This window comes from Hoplias malabaricus, chromosome 9, assembly GCF_029633855.1.
Source record: "Hoplias malabaricus isolate fHopMal1 chromosome 9, fHopMal1.hap1, whole genome shotgun sequence".
NCBI classification, from domain to species: Eukaryota; Metazoa; Chordata; class Actinopteri; order Characiformes; family Erythrinidae; genus Hoplias; species Hoplias malabaricus.
This window is the reverse complement of record NC_089808.1, coordinates 25,328,098-25,348,103: the sequence shown is the minus strand read 5'-3', so window position 1 is coordinate 25,348,103 and position 20,006 is coordinate 25,328,098. Positions and strand designations below refer to the sequence as shown.

Sequence of the window (20,006 nt, the reverse complement as noted above, 5' to 3'; positions counted from 1 at the left end):
GCGCCCAGTGATTCTGGGTAGGCTCTGGAACCACCGCCACCCTGAACTGGATAAGGGTTACAGACACTGAATTAATGAATGAACAAACACATTCTAAATATTTGTGAAGCAGCAAAACCTGTGTACACCACATGAACTGTGTGTTACTGTGCTGCAAAAATGTTGGAGTCTGTTTATGGTTCATTGTTTTCGTGTGTGTGTGTGTGTGTGTGTGCGTGCATCTGTATGTGTACACCCATGTTCATATATCCACATCTCCATGTAACCCTTGTGAGGCAGTGCATAGGAAGATCTTTTTCCAGCAGTCCTTTTTAAGAGAGAGCTACTGTATTATTTTCAAAAAAAGAAGCTGATTTTTTGTGAAGTATGCAGGACAGCGCAGGCGGGAGCAGGTGGAAACCTCTCTGTTGCAGGCAGGAGCTGGACGAATGCTGCTGATTTTTGGTGGGATTCAGATAAAGTCTACCAGGAGAAGGATTTAAAAAATCGATTCCGCACAGACCTCTACTACACAGTTCTTTCACATTTTCACATGTATCAGAGGAAGAAATGTGGAGGCAAATGGTGCAGAACTGAGGAAATTTCTGTTTTTATTTATTCAAGGACTTGCACATAAACAGAATGAATGCAATTAATACAAATCCCTCGAGTGTTAATTTGTTCTTCATTAAACCACTTCATATAACAAGCTTTTTACTAGATGAGCAGACCCTGTGTGCACTCAAATGCAACAAGTGGTCTAGACACGCCCTGATTTTCACCCATGTAGCTACATAAATTGCACAGATGTGCTCTAACTGATATCTGCAACAGAAATTTATTTGTGATCTATATATTACAGGTGTTCAATGTTTGATATCATTGCTGGTACATTTACGAAGTATAAGAAGTCCTGAGCAAGGATGCTGTGGGCAGAACATCGTCAGAGCGTCCAGTGCCTGGTCATCGTGGTGTGAAATAAAAAGCTACAGCTCCAGAGTTAGTGGAATGACCCAGTCACTGGCCTGCATTGACATTAAACACCATTACACACACAGGAAACCGGAAACCATTTGTATTTCACAATATGTACTTGAGTAAACGTAAACATTGACCACCTCTGGTTGTAGTGTCGTAATTCCAGCTGTTACTCAACATATGGGCAGCTGGGGTCAATGTAGGTCCCATATACAGAGGTCATCCAGGGTCAGTGAAGCTGATGGGGCCTAGGGCCTGTCTGGACAGGACACAACGCACTATGACCCATGTGGACCTCAAATATAGAGAGTTACTGGGTTGCCCACATTTATCCGACACAGAATCTGCCCTCCAAGAGCGCATGAACATGTTGAACCCATGATTTGTAGCCCGCGCTTGTTGGGTCATGTTTGAACTGTGTTGAAATGGAACTCTGTTCTAATATCAATTCAGCAATCAAGGCTTTCCTGATAACAAAATGATTCTGGCCTTGGCTTGACCCACATCCTTGATTTTCCCGGCCCACTCTCCACAGGGAATGATAACACCACCCACCACAGGATATATAAAAAATATAAACATCAGACCAGTCACAGGTCGCTATATGATTCTTTCTGAGCCACTTCTGTCTCAGGTACAGTTTGCCACATCCAGCACAGCCATGAAAGACATGCACGCTAAAGTGGACCAGATCTGTAAATAAACATATTTAATTTATGGGAGACTCTTGGTTCACTTGGAGTTTACAGCACCGACAGTGGACCAGCAGCACCACATCCAGGGTGTTTACACCAATCAGACAAAGATGTCTTGATAAATAAACTATTAATTTGAATTATACGCACAGAAGATAAACCTTGTATTGTCCCTGCCTTATAAAACACATCACAGTTAGATTACACTGGGGAAATCACTGGGCAAAGCAGTCTGCCTTAATACTGCATGTGAAGTTTGCATTGAATTGTAAAGCCATTCCCTTCTAGACCTCCAGAGGGCGCCACTTCACAAAGTCAAATGACATCACAGCCCCTTCACTTTTCCATTTAAGGTAAAAGAGAGCAGTTTAGAGACAGCACTGGACCTTCCAGGCCAAAGTAAACACACGGAGGCCCTGGCATACTCAGAACACGAGAATACTCTTCCACAGGCTCTGAAATATCCGCACACTTCACCCCACGCAAACCTGGACGACTTTGTTCTGTGTGTTTAGTAACGCTGCACTTTGCAATTTTAAATACATGAAAAAATATTTTGCAAAGTGTAAGGCACAAAAAACACTTCTGAAATAAATATAACTCTTCAGCTACAACACGGCTGCAGTTCATTTAGATATTACTGTCCCTGGCCACTTTATCAGAAACACCCCCCCCCTCTACTGACACTCACTGGCCACTTTATCAGAAACAACCCCCCCTCTACTGAAACTCACTGGCCACTTTATCAGAAACACCCCCTCTACTGACACTCACTGGCCACTTTATCAGAAACACCCCCCCCCCTCTACTGACACTCACTGGCCACTTTATCAGAAACAACCCCCCCTCTACTGACACTCACTGGCCACTTTATCAGAAACACCCCCCCCCTACTGAAACTCACTGGCCACTTTATCAGAAACACCCCCCTTCTACTGACACTCACTGGCCACTTTATCAGAAACACCTCCCCCTACTGACACTCACTGGCCACTTTATCAGAAACACCCCCTCTACTGACACTCACTGGCCACTTTATCAGAAACACCCCCCTTCTACTGACACTCACTGGCCACTTTATCAGAAACACCCCCCCCCTACTGAAACTCACTGGCCACTTTATCAGAAACACCCCCCTTCTACTGACACTCACTGGCCACTTTATCAGAAACACCTCCCCCTACTGACACTTACTGGCCACTTTATCAGAAACACCCCCCTCTACTGACACTCACTGGACACTTTATCAGAAACACCCCCCCCCTACTGAAACTCACTGGCCACTTTATCAGAAACACCCCCCCTCTACTGACACTCACTGGCCACTTTATCAGAAACACCCCCCTTCTACTGACACTCACTGGCCACTTTATCAGAAACACCTCCCCCTACTGACACTTACTGGCCACTTTATCAGAAACACCCCCCTCTACTGACACTCACTGGACACTTTATCAGAAACACCCCCCCCCTACTGAAACTCACTGGCCACTTTATCAGAAACACCCCCCTTCTACTGACACTCACTGGCCACTTTATCAGAAACACCCCCCCCCTACTGAAACTCACTGGCCACTTTATCAGAAACACCCCCCTTCTACTGACACTCACTGGCCACTTTATCAGAAACACCTCCCCCTACTGACACTTACTGGCCACTTTATCAGAAACACCCCCCTCTACTGACACTCACTGGACACTTTATCAGAAACAACCCCCTCTACTGACACTCACTGGCCACTTTATCAGAAACACCCCCCCTCTACTGACACTCACTGGCCACTTTATCAGAAACACCCCCCTCTACTGACACTCACTGGCCACTTTATCAGAAACACCCCCCTCTACTGACACTCACTGACCACTTTTTCAGAAACACCCCCCTTCTACTGACACTCACTGGCCACTTTATCAGAAACACCCCCCTCTACTAACACTCACTGGCCACTTTATCAGAAACACCCCCCCTCTGCTGACACTCACTGGCCACTTTATCAGAAACAACCCCCTCTACTGACACTCACTGGCCACTTTATCAGAAACACCCCCCTCTACTGACACTCATTGGCCACTTTATCAGAAACACCCCCCTTCTACTGACACTCACTGGCCACTTTATCAGAAACAACCCCCTCTACTGACACTTACTGGCCACTTTATCAGAAACACCCCCCCTCTACTGACACTCACTGGCCACTTTATCAGAAACACCCCCCTTCTACTGACACTCACTGGCCACTTTATCAGAAACACCCCCCTTCTACTGACACTCACTGTCCACTTTATCAGAAACACCCCCCTCTACTAACACTCACTGGCCACTTTATCAGAAACAACCCCCTCTATTGACACTCACTGGCCACTTTATCAGAAACACCCCCCTCTATTGACACTCACTGGCCACTTTATCAGAAACACCCCCCTTCTACTGACACTCACTGTCCACTTTATAAGAAACAACCCCCTCTACTGACACTCACTGGCCACTTTATCAGAAACACCCCCCTTCTACTGACACTCACTGGCCACTTTATCAGAAACACCCCCCTCTACTGATACTCACTGGCCACTTTATCAGAAACACCCCCCTTCTACCGACACTCACTGGCCACTTTATCAGAAACACCCCCCTCTACTGATACTCACTGGCCACTTTATCAGAAACAACCCCCTCTACTGACACTCACTGGCCACTTTATCAGAAACAACCCCTCTCTACTGACACTCACTGGCCACTTTATCAGAAACACCCCCCCTCTGCTGACACTCACTGGCCACTTTATCAGAAACACCCCCCTTCTACTGACACTCACTGGCCACTTTATCAGAAACACCCCCCTCTACTGACACTCACTGGCCACTTTATCAGAAACAACCCCCTCTACTGACACTCACTGGCCACTTTATCAGAAACACCCCCCTCTACTGACACTCACTGGCCACTTTATCAGAAACAACCCCCTCTACTGACACTCACTGGCCACTTTTTCAGAAACACCCCCCTCTACTGACACTCACTGGCCACTTTATCAGAAACACCCCCCTCTACTGACACTCACTGGCCACTTTATCAGAAACACCCCCCTCTACTGACACTCACTGGCCATTTTATCAGAAACACCCCCCCTCTACTGACACTTACTGGCCACTTTATCAGAAACACCCCCCTCTACTGACACTCACTGGCCACTTTATCAGAAACAACCCCCTCTACTGACACTCACTGGCCACTTTATCAGAAACACCCCCCTTCTACTGACACTCACTGGCCACTTTATCAGAAACACCCCCCTCTACTGACACTCACTGGCCACTTTATCAGAAACAACCCCCTCTACTGACACTTACTGGCCACTTTATCAGAAACACCCCCCTTCTACTGACACTCACTGGCCACTTTATCAGAAACACCCCACTTCTACTGACACTCACTGGCCACTTTATCAGAAACACCCCCCCTCTACTGACACTCACTGGCCACTTTATCAGAAACCCCTAATATGGAATCTACCGTACTCTGTCATCATTACGTGGTAAATCCTTGTTTGTGAGGACATACTCAGGAATGCTGTTCTCCTGTTTTCTACTCGTCATTGGCGGCGTTCCACTCGATCTCGGGATCGTCATCAAGCCGGAGGATGAGATAGGACAGCAGCTGGAAGATGTTCTGCCACAGGAGCAAGAAAATGTAGAGGTAGAAGTCACTGACGTCAATCTGGCAGTGTTCCCCTGCGAAACTCATCTCACACATGCACTGGAACTTGTTGATGAGGTTTCTGCAGTAGCCCCCATTCAGACACGGATTTGAGGCGCATTCGTCTAGCTCCTGCTCACACCTGAGGAAACAAAACCTCTCAGAAACACACTCTCAAAAGGCATGACCATGTCCTCAAAGCTGGGACATCCTGGAAATCTTTTTATCCCTTGTTTATTGTCTCCCAATCTCCCCCATCACACACAAAGCCCCCAAAATAATGATGCTTTTCCACTGGATGGTCTCTACTCTATTGGGCTTTTCCCCTCCTCCACCAGGTAAATCTGGTCCTGGTTTCTATAAGCAGGCTTTTGTTAAGTCACTGTTCTCTCGTGGTTCAGAGCGAGCCAAGTAGGGACTAAACCGTGGCGTGTAAACCTCGCAGAGCGCTGATTGTCCAGAGAGAGTCGACACTCTACGCCACACAACGCAGACGTCCAGCACCAACTCTCCATCTGTAAAATCTCTAGCTGCAGCAGAGATCACTTTTGTTTTTATGTGACTCACGACGGCAGCTCGTAAAATTACACCGTGGTCTTTTGAAGAGGTTCAAACGCTCCTTGGATTAGTGGCCAGCGAAAGAATCCAGCAAGAGCTGGACGCTGCAACAAGGAAGGAACAAACTCTACTGATCTGTCTGAACTGATGACGGAGCTGTGTTCAGTCCCAAACAACAACAACAACAACACACCAATACACCATGAGTAAACATCACTTCACGTTAAATCTAGCATTTAATCAGTATTACATGCTACAACTGGCTTTTTCAGAAATTTTTGATACCAGATACCAGGATGATTTTGATCCCTGAGAGGTGGATTAAAAATGGATTGACAAATTCTGAGGACACACTTTGTGCAAAATTGACAGGAAAATAAGCCTGTTCTGTAAAAATTATTTTAAACACTCAATCATAAACATTTAAAGATAAAATATGATTTGTCCAGCAGAGGGACATATAGTGGAGTTTTAAAAGCACGGAAAATTTAGATCTAGAAATACGTATCCTGCGATGTATGGATCAGCTTTATTCAGTCTAAAAATGTTGGGGGAAAAATGTGACACACAACTGGGATTTGATTATCTGGCAAGTTTGGATCAGGATTCAATCTGTGAAAAACCGGCCCCTGATGAAAGGGCTCTTACACTACGTTCACACTAGAGGGCGACACGTTGCTCATGTCACCCCAGGGCCACTCCTGATGTGGCCTGCGGGTGTGCACAGTGTGTATGTGATTGTTCTGAGGAACTGTCAATCATTTTACTGCGGCCACGGATCTCCCTCTCTTACAGGACATGATAGTCACCTTTTGCTGTGTCGCCCTCTAGTGTGAATCTGGGGTTAGTGCGATGGGCTGTTAGGCAGCACATTCATCACTGATGTTAATGGACACACACGTGGGTTTTTGAAAATATGCTTAAAAAACACCTGAATGGAAAAGGCACAAAAATTCCATCGAAAGTAGTTTTATGCTCAGATGAGGTGTGAAAAAGACTAACCCCGACTCTCCTTTTCCCTCCTGGCCATGCTTTAGGACCACTCTGCTTTCTATAGAAGCCCATTTCCAAGACTTGAAATACTAATAAATAAGGGACCAAGTTTTTTTTAAATATATAAGTATCTCAATATTTTGAGATACTAAATCTATATATTTAGATAGTATACTCTCTCAGTATATTCACTTATATACTGATGTCATATATAGAGATACACTCTCATTATCTTGAGATATTAAGTCAATATATATAACTGTATATAGTATCTCAATATATTAAGTCAATATTTGAGATACTATGTCACAGAGGCGATTGCTCTAAGACTGCAAGGGAAGCTCAGCTTCCCCTAAAATGTAAAAAAATAAGTGATCAAAAATATATACTGTTGTATGTACATGTCATTGAATAAATATGCACTACAACGCGCTCAACTTTTGTTCAGAATCAGCTTCTTATCACTGGTAAAGATGTGGCTTTCCTCTCAGTCATTCCCGCAGATTCACGGTGCTTTAAACAGCATCCATAGAGTTCAATAGCGAAGCAGCGAAGTGCAGTAAAACGAGACGAGTCATTGGATAAATGCTGGGCTTTGTCCCGCCCATCGGACGCTCAGCGTCTCTGGGGGTCTATGGGGCAGTGGGCTGGCCTCGGCTGGCCTGGACGCTCAGCTTCTGCATGATGATTGAATGATCTGTCTGAGGCTGAATCCCTTTTTGATTGACATCAAAATGAGCGAATCAGCGATCCTTTGGTGTAAAGATTCGTGGGAGCATTACATTTTCATTCTGTTCTGAGTTGAACCAGAGACTTTCTTAATCCTCTTAGCAGCACTTCTATTTCTGGTGGTTTTTTTGTAGCTGCTTGTGTTTGGAGACTGACTTCTATCACTCTTTCTGACTTCTATCGCAGTTTCTGTCCAGCGGGTGCTGCTGAGCCCCTCCACCGTCACAAAGCACTCACAGGCGGACACACTTCACATGGGCCAAGGCCGTTTAAGCAGCCTAGCTCTGCTGGCCATTGAGAGGACACTAGTCAAGTCCCTGGAAAAGATGCCTTGTTGGTACGACAGGGTCACAGATCATTGTCTTTAAAAAGAACGGAGGATAGAATTTATGTATAAATAAACCGACACATTTTATGATGTAGGCCGAAATTGAGCTTCCCCTCCTTGAAAGACCAGCATCCGCCACTGCTATGTCATTATTTCTGAGATAGTACCTCAAAATATTGAGACTGCAACTTGCATATTAATGAAAACAAATCTGTGCCTTTTTTATTATTATATTTACGTGGCAGAAGTGGGCTTCTATGGCTTTCATATCAGCACCTGAGCTTATTTTAGTGCATGTTTACAGCACTGCGCACAAGTCAGAGACCATACAGCGTTTTTAGTTCCCTGCCAAAACATTAAGAATGTTAAATACGACAGAAACGATTCACAAGCCTCAACAAACAATATTAAATCAATTTTGTGATGTGAAAAGTGTTCAGCAAGTCTTTATCGCATTTTCCTGCTGGTTTTGTCCTACTCTGCTGGATCTTTCTCAGCTTTTTAAATGCTTTGGTCATTCTGAAATGCTGAATCCAGAGTTGATCTGAAAATGTCTGTGCACTGCACTCTGTCATTGAAAGTTCATTCATAAAGGGGTAGTGTATGGAAACACAGCCCTTTTAGTATTTTTCTGCTGCAGTTTCCTTAGTGAAAAATTTGACAGAAACCCAAATATATTAATTCACCCACACCTACGGACACTTTTGAGTTGCCAATCCACCTACAAACGTGTGTTTTTGGAGTGTAGGAGGAAACTGGAGCACCTGGTGGAAACCCACGCAGACACAGGGAGAACACACCACACTCCTCACAGACAGTCATCTGGCGAAAACCCACACAGACTTTTGAATTATAGGTGCCCATGCAGCAGGACTCTTACCACTGTCCAGTGAAACCAGAGAGACAGTCGCATGTGTCCTCCAGAGTCGAGCAGTTTCCTCCATTAAAGCAGCTGTAATTCCACCTCTCGTTCCCACACACTGACACCGGCAGCTTTGGATATCTACATCACAGACACAATAATCCTTAATCAAACTCGTCCGTTCCTCTGATCTGTTCACTCAAAAAACTATAAAATCTAATCAAAAGTGCTGGTGGATGTGGTTAAAGATGTCACTCACGGGATCCTGTCGATGTACCACGGCAGTTCTGGAACTCTTTGACTGAAATAAACAAAGAGAAGCTAGTTATTGTCTGAAAAACAAAGGGACAATCTACATATAAGGGATTGTGAAGGTCTTTGACGTCAACCACAGCTTATAATCTCTGCAGAAAACTCACTGACCAACACTGCACCATGTACAATGCCAGAAGTATGCTAGAGAGACATGACGTCACCCATAACGTCCCCACTGGGGCACTCTATAGTTCTATTATTATAGACTTTAGTCCGTAGTACCCCTTTCCCCCTTTTCTTCAGCGCTCAGGACCCCCACAGAGCAGGTATGATGTGGTGGAGGACGACTGACACACACTGTGCAGCGACAGTTGAACTACTGTCTCTGACTTTACATCTACAAGGTGGACCAACGAGGGAGGAGTGTCTCACAGAGTGGACAGAGAGTGGACACAGGGTTTAAAAACTCCAGCAGCACTGCTGTGTCTGATTAACTCGCACCAACACAACACACACACTAACACACCACCACCATGTCAGTGTCACTGCAGTGCTGAGAATGATCCACCACCACATCACACCTGCTCTGTGGGGGTCCTGAGCGCTGAAGAACAGGAGGAAAGGGGGAAATAGAGTATGCAAACTACAGTCTGTAACTACAAAGTGCTCCTGTCTGGTCAGTGGAGCTGATTAAATGGACATTAAAAGTAGATAAAAGGTAGGGGTTGGTAATTCAGTGATCCTTCTGCATGATTTTATATAACCCCACTCACTTGCACAGGGGCCCGGTTGTGTTCCTGGGGCAGAGGCAGGCGAACTGTTTGAGTCCTCTCAGGCAGGTCCCTCCGTTATGGCACTTGTGTCCAGCACACATGTCCATCTCCTGCTCACATCGTTCACCGCTGTATCCCGGCTCACACAGGCACTCGTAACCCAGGGCACTCGCCATACAGGAGCCATGGACACAGGGCTCCGAGAGGCAGGCATCCATCTTGGTTTCGCAGGTTCGTCCGGACCAAAAAGAGGGGCAGTGGCACTGATAGAGGTCAAAAAGATCCTCACATTCACCCCCGTTCTGGCAAGGGTTGGGATCGCAGACTCCAGAGCCTCGGCAACCGAAGACTGGATGTCCTGAAGCCCTCAAAAACTGCTCCTCCTGAGGTCTGGGAAGATTGAGCTCACTTTGGTTGTAGAAAGGCAGTAAAAGTCCACCAATCTCCACCGAACCAAGACATCCCTCAAAACTGGCACCAGGTCCCAAACCTCCCAGAAGGATGTCAACATCTTCCCTCAGAAAGTCCAGGCTTCTAGAAGCCACATCAGACACCAAGGCCTCATCCTGATCCAGAACCATGGTCCAGGGGGTGTTCTGGAGAGCCGGATTGTCCATCTTCAATTCAGCTTTGTGCCAACGTCCGTCACTTGCCCTTGCACGACTCTGAATCCGCAGTAAGGGTGCGCTCTCTCCCACCTGTAACAACATGGTTAGCTTAAATAGAGTCATGTGAAAATGTTGGAGAAGTAGTTGTTGATTTTCTAAGAGGTAAAGACCTATACAGGCCCTGCGAACTCTTGTCATTTCAGTGTCGGACAAACGCGCTCCACCTTGTCTCCACCCTTTTTCTTGTATTCATCTCTCCAATGGGGGTTTGGTTTTATACACATTCCAAAGCCACCCTCCTCGTTCACCTCCCCCTTTCAGCTTTTACGGCAAAGATCTTCAAACTGTGGGGTGCGCTGCCCTAGTGGGACACTATGGAATTGTGAGGTAGCATTTCTGGTGAGGTGTGTGTCAGGCTACAGCGTAGAGTACAGCGTAGGGTACGTGACTATGAAGAACGGGAACATTGTTTATGGCGTACATTAGACGCAGAAGCATATACTAGCCATCCATCCATTATCAACCGCTTATCAGAGTCCAGGTCGCGGGGGAAGCAGTCTGAGTAAAGAAACCCAGATCTCCCTCTCCCCAGCCACTGTTTCCAGCTCCTCCGGGAGTATACCAAGGCGTTCCCAGGCCAGTCAAGATATGTAGTCTCTCCAGTGTGTTCTTGGTCTTCCCCGGGGCCTGCTCCCCATTGGACATGCCCGGAACACCTCACCAGGAAGGCGTCCAGGAGGCATTTGGACCAGATGCCCGAACCACCTCAACTACTCCGGGTGAGGGAAGCTGTGTCTCTGTTGTTCTTCTTTTCATCTGGGTCTTTATGGATCACTCTTTGTCTGGCTCATCACCTAGGACCAATTGGAAGACCCTACCAGGGGCTGTTGCCCCCGACAACCTAGCCCCTAGGCTCACGCAGGTGCATAAATTAGCCTTAAATCAGAAATCAGAAAATGGTGGGACATATATTAAATTTAACCAGTAGTAATAAATACGTGGTTGATTTCGCTTGATTTACTAAAGTGTGAGTGGCTCACGGCGGCAGTTTGATTTGCACATGTGGCACATGTGATGATTTTTATCTGTCATTTACACAGAGCTAAATGCTAAGGTATAGCCTTCCCGTGCTTTTTAGCTACATTAGCCTCTTGCTACCTTTGCAAATCTATAGAAGCAATTGTGTCTTGTCTGATTGGATACATCTGAGAATATTACATTTTAGATTGCCTTTATTTTGAATGTAGTCTAAGTTCTATTGGCAAGCCTTTAACAAAACCCAAATGTTGGACCTGCAGTTCCAGAACCAGGCGCTGGTCCTCCAGGGAGATGGTGATGAACTCAGATTCTCTCTCAGCGTGAAGCAGCGTAGCATCACGTTTCCTCGTGCGGAAAGTCAGAGAGACACTGTGCAGTGACTGACGGATTTTCCCATTTCCTCTGTAAGTGATGACAGGACTTCCCTCATGAAGTGTCACGTTCGTAACGCCTGAAAAACAGAGAGAAAAAGGGATATTCCTCATACCTCAGAGCTTTAACCACTACAGGAACAGTCCTTTGAAGCAGTAAAAACTCATTCACTGCTGAAAATATACATTTACCCATTATCTAGTGCTGGGCGATATGAGCGCAAATCAATATAACAATTAATTGTACATTTTACCATGATTATGATTAATGAATGATTATATTGTGTTTGAATTTTTGACCCTCGGAGTTCAGTGATGAGGCTTGTGCTGTAAATATTCTCCAGTATTAAAGCTGGGATATTTCTCTAATGTCACTGGGAGCTTGTTCTTCTCATTTTCTAAACACTGTTTATATTTGGTGTGTGATTGTGCTTTGGCAGAAAGTGTTTTTCTCAGCATTTACATTTGACTTCTTTTTGTTCAGTGTCGTCTTAATTAAATTTAAAACACAGCCTTGCTGTGCACAGTGTTTCCCTGCCTTGCGCCTAGTAATTCTGGGTAGGCTCCGACCCACCACCGCCCTGAACTGGATAAAGGTTACAGACAATGAATTAATTAATGAACTATAGGTTACACAAAAAAAGGTTACTTTTATTTGTACACCTAATATTTGTACAGGTCAGATTTAATGAGTTATTTTAAATATTAAACAGAAACGTTACTACGGTAAGTTTTAGAGAGAGAAGCCTTGTGTACGAGTGGAAGCATCTGTCCAGTGTCGACGGCAATACTCCAGCCTCTGGGTCCTCTGGGTTTAAAGTTGATACTCACACTCGAAGCCTTGTGTGTGTGTGGAGCAGGTGGCGGAGGAGGGACAAGGCGACAGGTGACACCACTTCAGCTCCTCACAGCGCCGCCCTGCTGTGTTTGGAGGGCAACTGCAGCTAAAGTCATCCCACATCGAATAGCACACGCCATTGTTTAGGCAGGGGTTTTGCTGCAGAAGACAAGAGGACAGGATCATTATCACTTGAATAAATAATTAAGCATTTAAGTTATATACATGACTGGGTGAGTGTGTGAAACTGTCCACAGGTGTGAGTGTGTGAGTGACTGGGTGAGTGTGTGAAACTGTCCACAGGTGTGAGTGTGTGAGTGACTGGGTGAGTGTGTGAAACTGTCCACAGGTGTGAGTGTGTGAGTGACTGGGTGAGTGTGTGGAACTGTCCACAGGTATGAGTGTGTGAGTGACTGGGTGAGTGTGTAACTGTCCACAGGTGTGAGTGTGTGAGTGACTGGGTGAGTGTGTGAAACTGTCCACAGGTGTGAGTGTGTGAGTGACTGGGTGAGTGTGTGAAACTGTCCACAGGTATGAGTGTGTGAGTGACTGGGTGAGTGTGTAACTGTCCACAGGTGTGAGTGTGTGAGTGACTGGGTGAGTGTGTGAAACTGTCCACAGGTGTGAGTGTGTGAGTGACTGGGTGAGTGTGTGAAACTGTCCACAGGTGTGAGTGTGTGAGTGACTGGGTGAGTGTGTGAAACTGTCCACAGGTGTGAGTATGTGAAACTATCCACGGGTGTGAGTGTTTGAGTGACTGGGTGAGTGTATACTGTCATTAAAGGGATGCACTATTGTTGTTTATTGTTCTGGCAGGACACTGACATCTGCCTTCTCAGGATTTATATATGGCACCTTTAATCATCCATGTGCTCTGAGAATAGCAGTGTGTTGAGATTGAATTACATAATATTTTCTCTTACACTGCAGGAGTTATCCCCAGTGCAGCCTCTAGTGACCTTCTCCAGCCTCTCCAGAGGATAGGACCTGGTCCTGGAGCTGAGGCGGAAGAACTGGAGCCGCCTGGAGCCCAGTCTTAGGTCCTGGATGCAGCCTTTAAAGTATCCCCCGAAGGCCAGGGAGGCTTTTTTTTCTGGCAAACCTCCAACATGGACCTTGTCCCCGGACTGGACCATGACCTTGCGGATGCCCACGGTCCCCTGAGGTCTCGTAGACTGAGACAGGCTCAGCTTCCCCGGCTCCACGGAGACACTCACCAGGTGAAAATCCCCGTCGTTGATGCTGTCCCGGCCCATGAGGCTCTCGTAGTTGTTTATCTGAGCTTTAATCTTACCCTCCTCCACCCACAGGCGCAAGTACTGGCTGGTGCTGTTGGACAGAACCAGGAGCAAACCCCAGAGACGACGGGTTCGGACGAACATGGACACGGTGAATGAGTCTCCAGCATCAGCATCAGCTTCATCATCGTCCACAGAAAACACGGCGTAACTCTCTGAATCCTCACTTCCGAATCGGGCCGTAGTGTGCTCTACACAGGAACGAGGACACAGGACTTTAGCAACACAAGAACTCTCAGAAATACAGATCAGTATCTTATTAAACTTTAGTCTAATAGGTCCTTATAGGGTACTGAGTATATCCTAGTGGATATTATTTCAATACACTCTCAGAATTAAAGGTACGGTACAGGTACATCACTTTCATTAAAGGTACAAACAGTGTAGTGTATCTCTAAAGGTAGAGCAGTGTTGTTAAAGTCCAGTTGTGCTCCCTAAATGTTCATTGCATTCTCTTCTCCAGAAGGAGAGGGGGATATCTGTAATCTTTCATTATACAACTGTGGAGAATAAAAGAACACAATAAAAGTCCTGGAGATGAAACGGGGCAAAAGAAATCAATACAACTTTAAAATCTACATTTAATATAGAATAAGGTACAATTATGTCCCTAATTAAAAGTACTGTATATGTTCCCTTGAGGATACCAACAATTCCCTTGAGGAAACTGCAACAGCAAAAGCTTTTTCTGACAACGAATAGATACAAAAAAAATTGGAATAATACAGATTAATTTCAAACTCATTTCTAGTTGATACTACTTCATTTAAACCAGATTCTAAATAAATCACAGTTGCACAAATGCAAATGATTTGTTTTATTTATGGTGTAATTTACAGTGGTTGCTGAATTATTTATTATATTTGCTGAAGAGATGCAGAATAGTTATTGGGTACTTTAAGATTTTTACTAAATAATAAGTCAAAGTAGATTGGGGATTGACTTAGAACAAGTCATTTGTAGAATTTACTGAGTACCTTATATTTATTTCTAAATAATGCCGTGTGCGGAGAGAGAGACAACCTAGCATACCGGACCGAGACCATTTTTCTTTTTACCCATTTACAGACAGTGGGTCTTCGTAAACACATTAGAGCGGTTTCCAGCACAAACTGACTGCAGAGCAGCACATGGAGAGGAGACATACTCAGAGATTTTTACACCATGTTTTTGGATTCAAATCGTGAACCTCACCTTTAAACACTCCTTTTCTGCTGAATATTAACAAATGGTTACTGAGTAATTTATAGTAGTTATTGAATAATCAGGTGAGCTTCTGTATCTCTGGAACGTCTGTCCGGCCTCTAAAAAACCCTCATTCTGCCGGAAGCAGCGATAGTTACCGCTACAGCTGTTTTTACTCGAAATCTGTCACAAATGCAACATTCCTACTCTTACCCTCGGAGCAGTCGTTCCCCTCGTACGGCCGATGGCACTCGCAGGTGTATCTCTGCCAGCCGAGAGTGAGACACCGTCCTCTGTTCCGACAGGGAGCGTGCAGACAGACGTCTGTCTCACTGCAGCCTGGACTCACGTTCACCTGCTCCACTCCTGAGGCTGGGAGCAGGGTCTGAGAGTCCAGCCGGACGTCCCGCACACAGCCCAGGAAATATGAAGCAGGGGCAGCCTCCAAACTCACGTCTGAGACAAAGTAGACACGCGTTCATTTTAAACATCACTCTGAGGATATAGAGAGCAGAAGTCATCAAATCTGGAGCTTACATCCAAGCTTGACATCGTAACAATAGAAGAACCCTTTTTAGTGGCGTATAGAACCCTTAGAACAAGCTATAGCATGTTCTTTATCAATCTGAAGAACCTTTTCATGATGCAAAGAATCTTTTAATCATGCAAAGTGTTCAGGGTTCTATACAGAAGCATTCTCTTTACCAAGAAAAGAGTTCTATCGACCCAAACTCATCTCAGACGGCCGAAAGACAGTGAACTCATTTTCTAGAAAGGCATCACGTTCTCTGTGCCAAAGACGAAAGACACAATGCAGACTGTATATATATATATATATATATATATATATATATATATATATATATATATATATAGAGAGAGAGAGAGAGAGAGAGAGAGAAAGTATACATATTATAAGTAGAAATATCCATTACCGTCCCCTGTCCCTCCGATGTAGAGACTCTGAGTTTGAGCGAGTCCTGAGCCCAATTCTGGTAGTGAGTTTAATTCAGTCGTCTCCACCAATGCCACCTTCTGGCAGGTCTCAGGAGCACAGTTTTGCTCCAGAAGACGAAGTTCAAGCATGCCGCCACCCAAGAAGGAGCGGACAGAGTGCCAATTACCGTCAGACACCTCCATCATCACCTCCACCGAAACTGTCTGTACGCTCCCAAGCTGCTGAAGAGTGAGCCTCAGCCGGCCGTCCCTAAGCTCCAGTGTCACAGAGTGGTCTTCCATCTGGTAGCATAGATATAAAAACATGTTAGCATTACTGCTGATCTTATGGTGCTGTTTCACTGCATGGTACCTACTGTAATCAACTGACTGTGCTCAACTTTATTGGTCTGTTCTCCTCTTCCACCAGGTAAATCAGGTCCTGGTTCTGGAAGCGAGTTCATGTTTAGTCGCTGTTCTCTCGTGGTTCAGAGTGAGCCAAGTAGGGACTAAACTGGCATGTAAACAGTGCAGAGTGCTGATTGTCGATAGAGATTTGTCACTCTACGCCACGCAACGTAGACGTCCAGCACCAACTCTCCATCTGTAAAATCTCCAGCTGCAGCAGAGATCACATTTGTTTTTATCCGACTCACAACGGCAGCTTGTAAAGTTACGCCGTGGTCTTTTGAAAAGGTTCTAACACTCCTTGGATCAGTGGCCAACGAAAGAATCCAGCGAGAGCTGGACGCTGCAACAAGGAAGGAACAAACTCTACTGATCTGTCTGAACTGATGACGGAGCTGGGTTCAGTCCCAAACAACAACACGCCAATACACCATGAGTAAACACCACTTAACATTACCGCCGCCGTTGTTGTGGTTTCCCAAGCCCCTGTTCCCCTTAGAGACAGGGTTTGAGACGACACCCGATACATTTCAGGGGGGAGCTATGAGAGTGGAAAACCAACCAGGGACCAGGTCCCAAAAAGTGTGTAGAGCCGAGCTGAGCCAATTTGAGTAAGTACCATGCTGTGGAAAAGCACCATTACAGGATGGTACCCAAGACACTGTCCTTTGTTTTAAGTCTAGGTCTGGATGAGTTCACACATCCGGTCATTTCTAACCTCTCTTTGTGTAGTAACCATCCTGTACCTGACTGTAGAGCACTGTGGCAGTGGTCTGCAGGGTCCTGAAGCTCATACTGATGTTGAGGGTCCCTGGCAGATCCTGCAGGGGGCTCTGAATGAGGAGGAAGCCCTTCCTGAGGAAGGAGAAGCTTGTGGAGGTCTGGCAGCGTGTCCCAGTGAAGCCCTCTGGGCAGGAGCAGCGGAACCGCTGGCGTCCAGCCTGGAGGAAGGGGATGCAGGTGGCTCCGTTCAGACAGCGGGGTTTATCACAGCCCAGCAGAGCTTCGGTGCAGCTCGGACCCCCATACAGTCGCCCGCCACGGGGCTCTGTAGAACACTCACAGACATAAGCATCCCTGCCCACCCCCACACACAGTCCGCCGTTCTGACATGGCTCACTGTCACACACTCCTGAGGACTCCTCTCCCAGGACACCTGCAGGGAGGATAGGGAGTTGTGGGGTTAGCCTTGTTTTATTGTGACTTTGGGTTGAACTGCTAGTGAGAACCCAAAAGGTCTCCTTCCCTAGAACCTCTGCCTGTGTGTAACGAGGGGTTAAATTACTATAGCCTTATTATTCATACAGCTTTATTCAGAAGATGATTCATTTATGTATTATACAATTATGAACTGTGTGGTGGTGAAACAGTGCCACCTGGTGGCCTTTAAAATCAAACCACTGTCTTTCTCACTGTTAAAACTCATCTGAGACTCTGGGCTTTGAGGAAAAAGACAAAGTGTTTCTATGACTCTGAGGTTAATCTAAATTAAAGTAAATAATCTAGCGACTGAAAAGAAGTATTTTACCAACATTAATGCAGTGTTAACGTTTAAGGTGGCGCTTATATTAACCAGGATCAAACAGCGCCCTCTGGTGTCCTTAAATTCAAAACTGCATTTTCAGCACTGAACTGAACATTTAATGTGTCAATTATTGGCAAATTTATCTATTCCAAGTATTACAACGAAAACACCTCACTAAACAACTAATTACCAACATAAAATACAAGTTTAAATGTTTTATTTCATAAATAAGGGTCTTAAATAAATTCATTTTCAAATTCTAAAAGCTTAATAATGAACACATATGGTACAACAGTGTATTAATATTACTGTAATTAATACAGAGTTTTTATAGTCTCATAAATCAGGACACCTATGGTATTAGACTTAAAGCCAAAATGATAAGTTCCAAACATCACTGCATCCACTGTAACAATCCTCACTCTCCTTTTATAGCAGAGCCACAGAGACTTAAAAATGAGACATTCCTCTTTAAATATGAAGAAACTGCCCTCCTGATGATGTACCTTGAAGATAGAAATATTTTAAAACACTTAAACATTTGATTTCTGGGTAGAAATAACATTAAGGCACTCTCAGTGACTGTTTATATTTCAGCTCAACAGCGGCATACACCGCTAATGTCCAGTGTGCAAATGTCTGAACACCTCTGGTTAAATATGTGTAAAAGAAGGGAACACACTTTAAACATGGCATAACCAAAGACTGCAAATATTCCATTGGTGTCACGACTTTTACACAGGGCTCTCACACCTGCAGGACCAATGAAAATAAAAACAGTGATTATTATATTTAAACCACATGAATATTTACCTGCAGAAAGGATAAGTGAAGTCCAGAACAGAGACTTTAGTCCTGACATGGCTTCAGTGAGTGAAGAAGAGTCGAATGGATCTGAATGCCGTCTTCAGCCGTGTGTGTGTGTGTGTGTGTGTGTGTCTAAACTAATGGATTAGACTAATACACTTACACACCTAACACATGGAATCCCGGGCCACTTGCTAATCAGTGTGACGTCTCTCTCTCACTCACACACACACATACACACTTTACACACATTACACACATGCTTATACACACCTCACTTCATCGTCTGGCCTTACGTAACACACACACCCTGGCTATTTGTGTAAACACACTCATGTGGTGGACTATGTGACAAAAAAACGTTGCGGACACCTGCTCGTCCTATGTTCCTTAACACTTTACCTCTGTACCATGGGTGCAAGAATGTTTGGATAAAATGTACATTATTTGTCCATGCATCAGCCACAAAATTTAAACCATTGTCAGGTGAACTAAATAACATTGAGGATTTGATTACAGTGGTCCCTTTTTGAGGGGGTGATGGGGCATATATCAGGCAGTGAGTGACGGGTCAGTTCTTGAAGTTGATGGCACACTGTGATATTTTGGTCATATTTTGGTCAGAGCGATCTCCAAAATTCGATCAGCACATACTGCTGAGGAAAGTAATTCTGCTCTTATAAAAAGAGGTCAGAACACACAGGTCAGCGCAGTTCACAGTCTAGGGGTCTGCATAGCTTTAGACTGGCCTGAGTGCACATGTAGCCCTCTTCTTGTGGACTCCATACTGCAACAAGGCAGACCTGTTTAGGTGGCATGAGTGAGACATACGTTCGTTTTTATTTATGGTTTTAATGTAATGGCTGATCGGTATAATGCAAGGGATGTATATAAAATACAGAAAAAACATACATAGTGTGAATTAATGTATAAAACTCATAGCGAATATGCAATGCGTTTGAAGTAGAACATTTTATCCACAGGTAAGTCGCGGTTGGGCCTGAATCGCTGTAAACCACATTACCCACAATGCCGTGTTCCGCACGAATAATGTATTTTTAAACGAAACTTATTTAAGATATTTTTAAAATATAATAAAATGATAAATATTTAGACTATAACTTGTCTGAACAAAAATTAAAATATAA

General features: G+C 44.9%; 1 protein-coding gene across 1 annotated transcript; it reads right to left on the bottom strand.

Moving 5' to 3' along the window:
- Nucleotides 1-664: 664 nt before the first annotated feature.
- On the bottom strand, nucleotides 665-18,913 carry LOC136707824 (protein crumbs homolog 1-like). Its single transcript, XM_066682088.1, has 12 exons — nucleotides 18,865-18,913; nucleotides 17,273-17,682; nucleotides 16,118-16,421; nucleotides 15,396-15,638; nucleotides 13,623-14,188; nucleotides 12,693-12,858; nucleotides 11,745-11,941; nucleotides 9,845-10,542; nucleotides 9,076-9,117; nucleotides 8,835-8,957; nucleotides 5,212-5,488; nucleotides 665-1,216 (listed from the first exon to the last, which is right to left on the bottom strand). Exons 1-11 carry the CDS (start codon nucleotides 18,911-18,913, stop codon nucleotides 5,236-5,238), a joined length of 3,051 nt encoding a protein of 1,016 aa, XP_066538185.1. The 3' UTR covers nucleotides 665-1,216; nucleotides 5,212-5,235.
- Nucleotides 18,914-20,006: the final 1,093 nt, after the last annotated feature.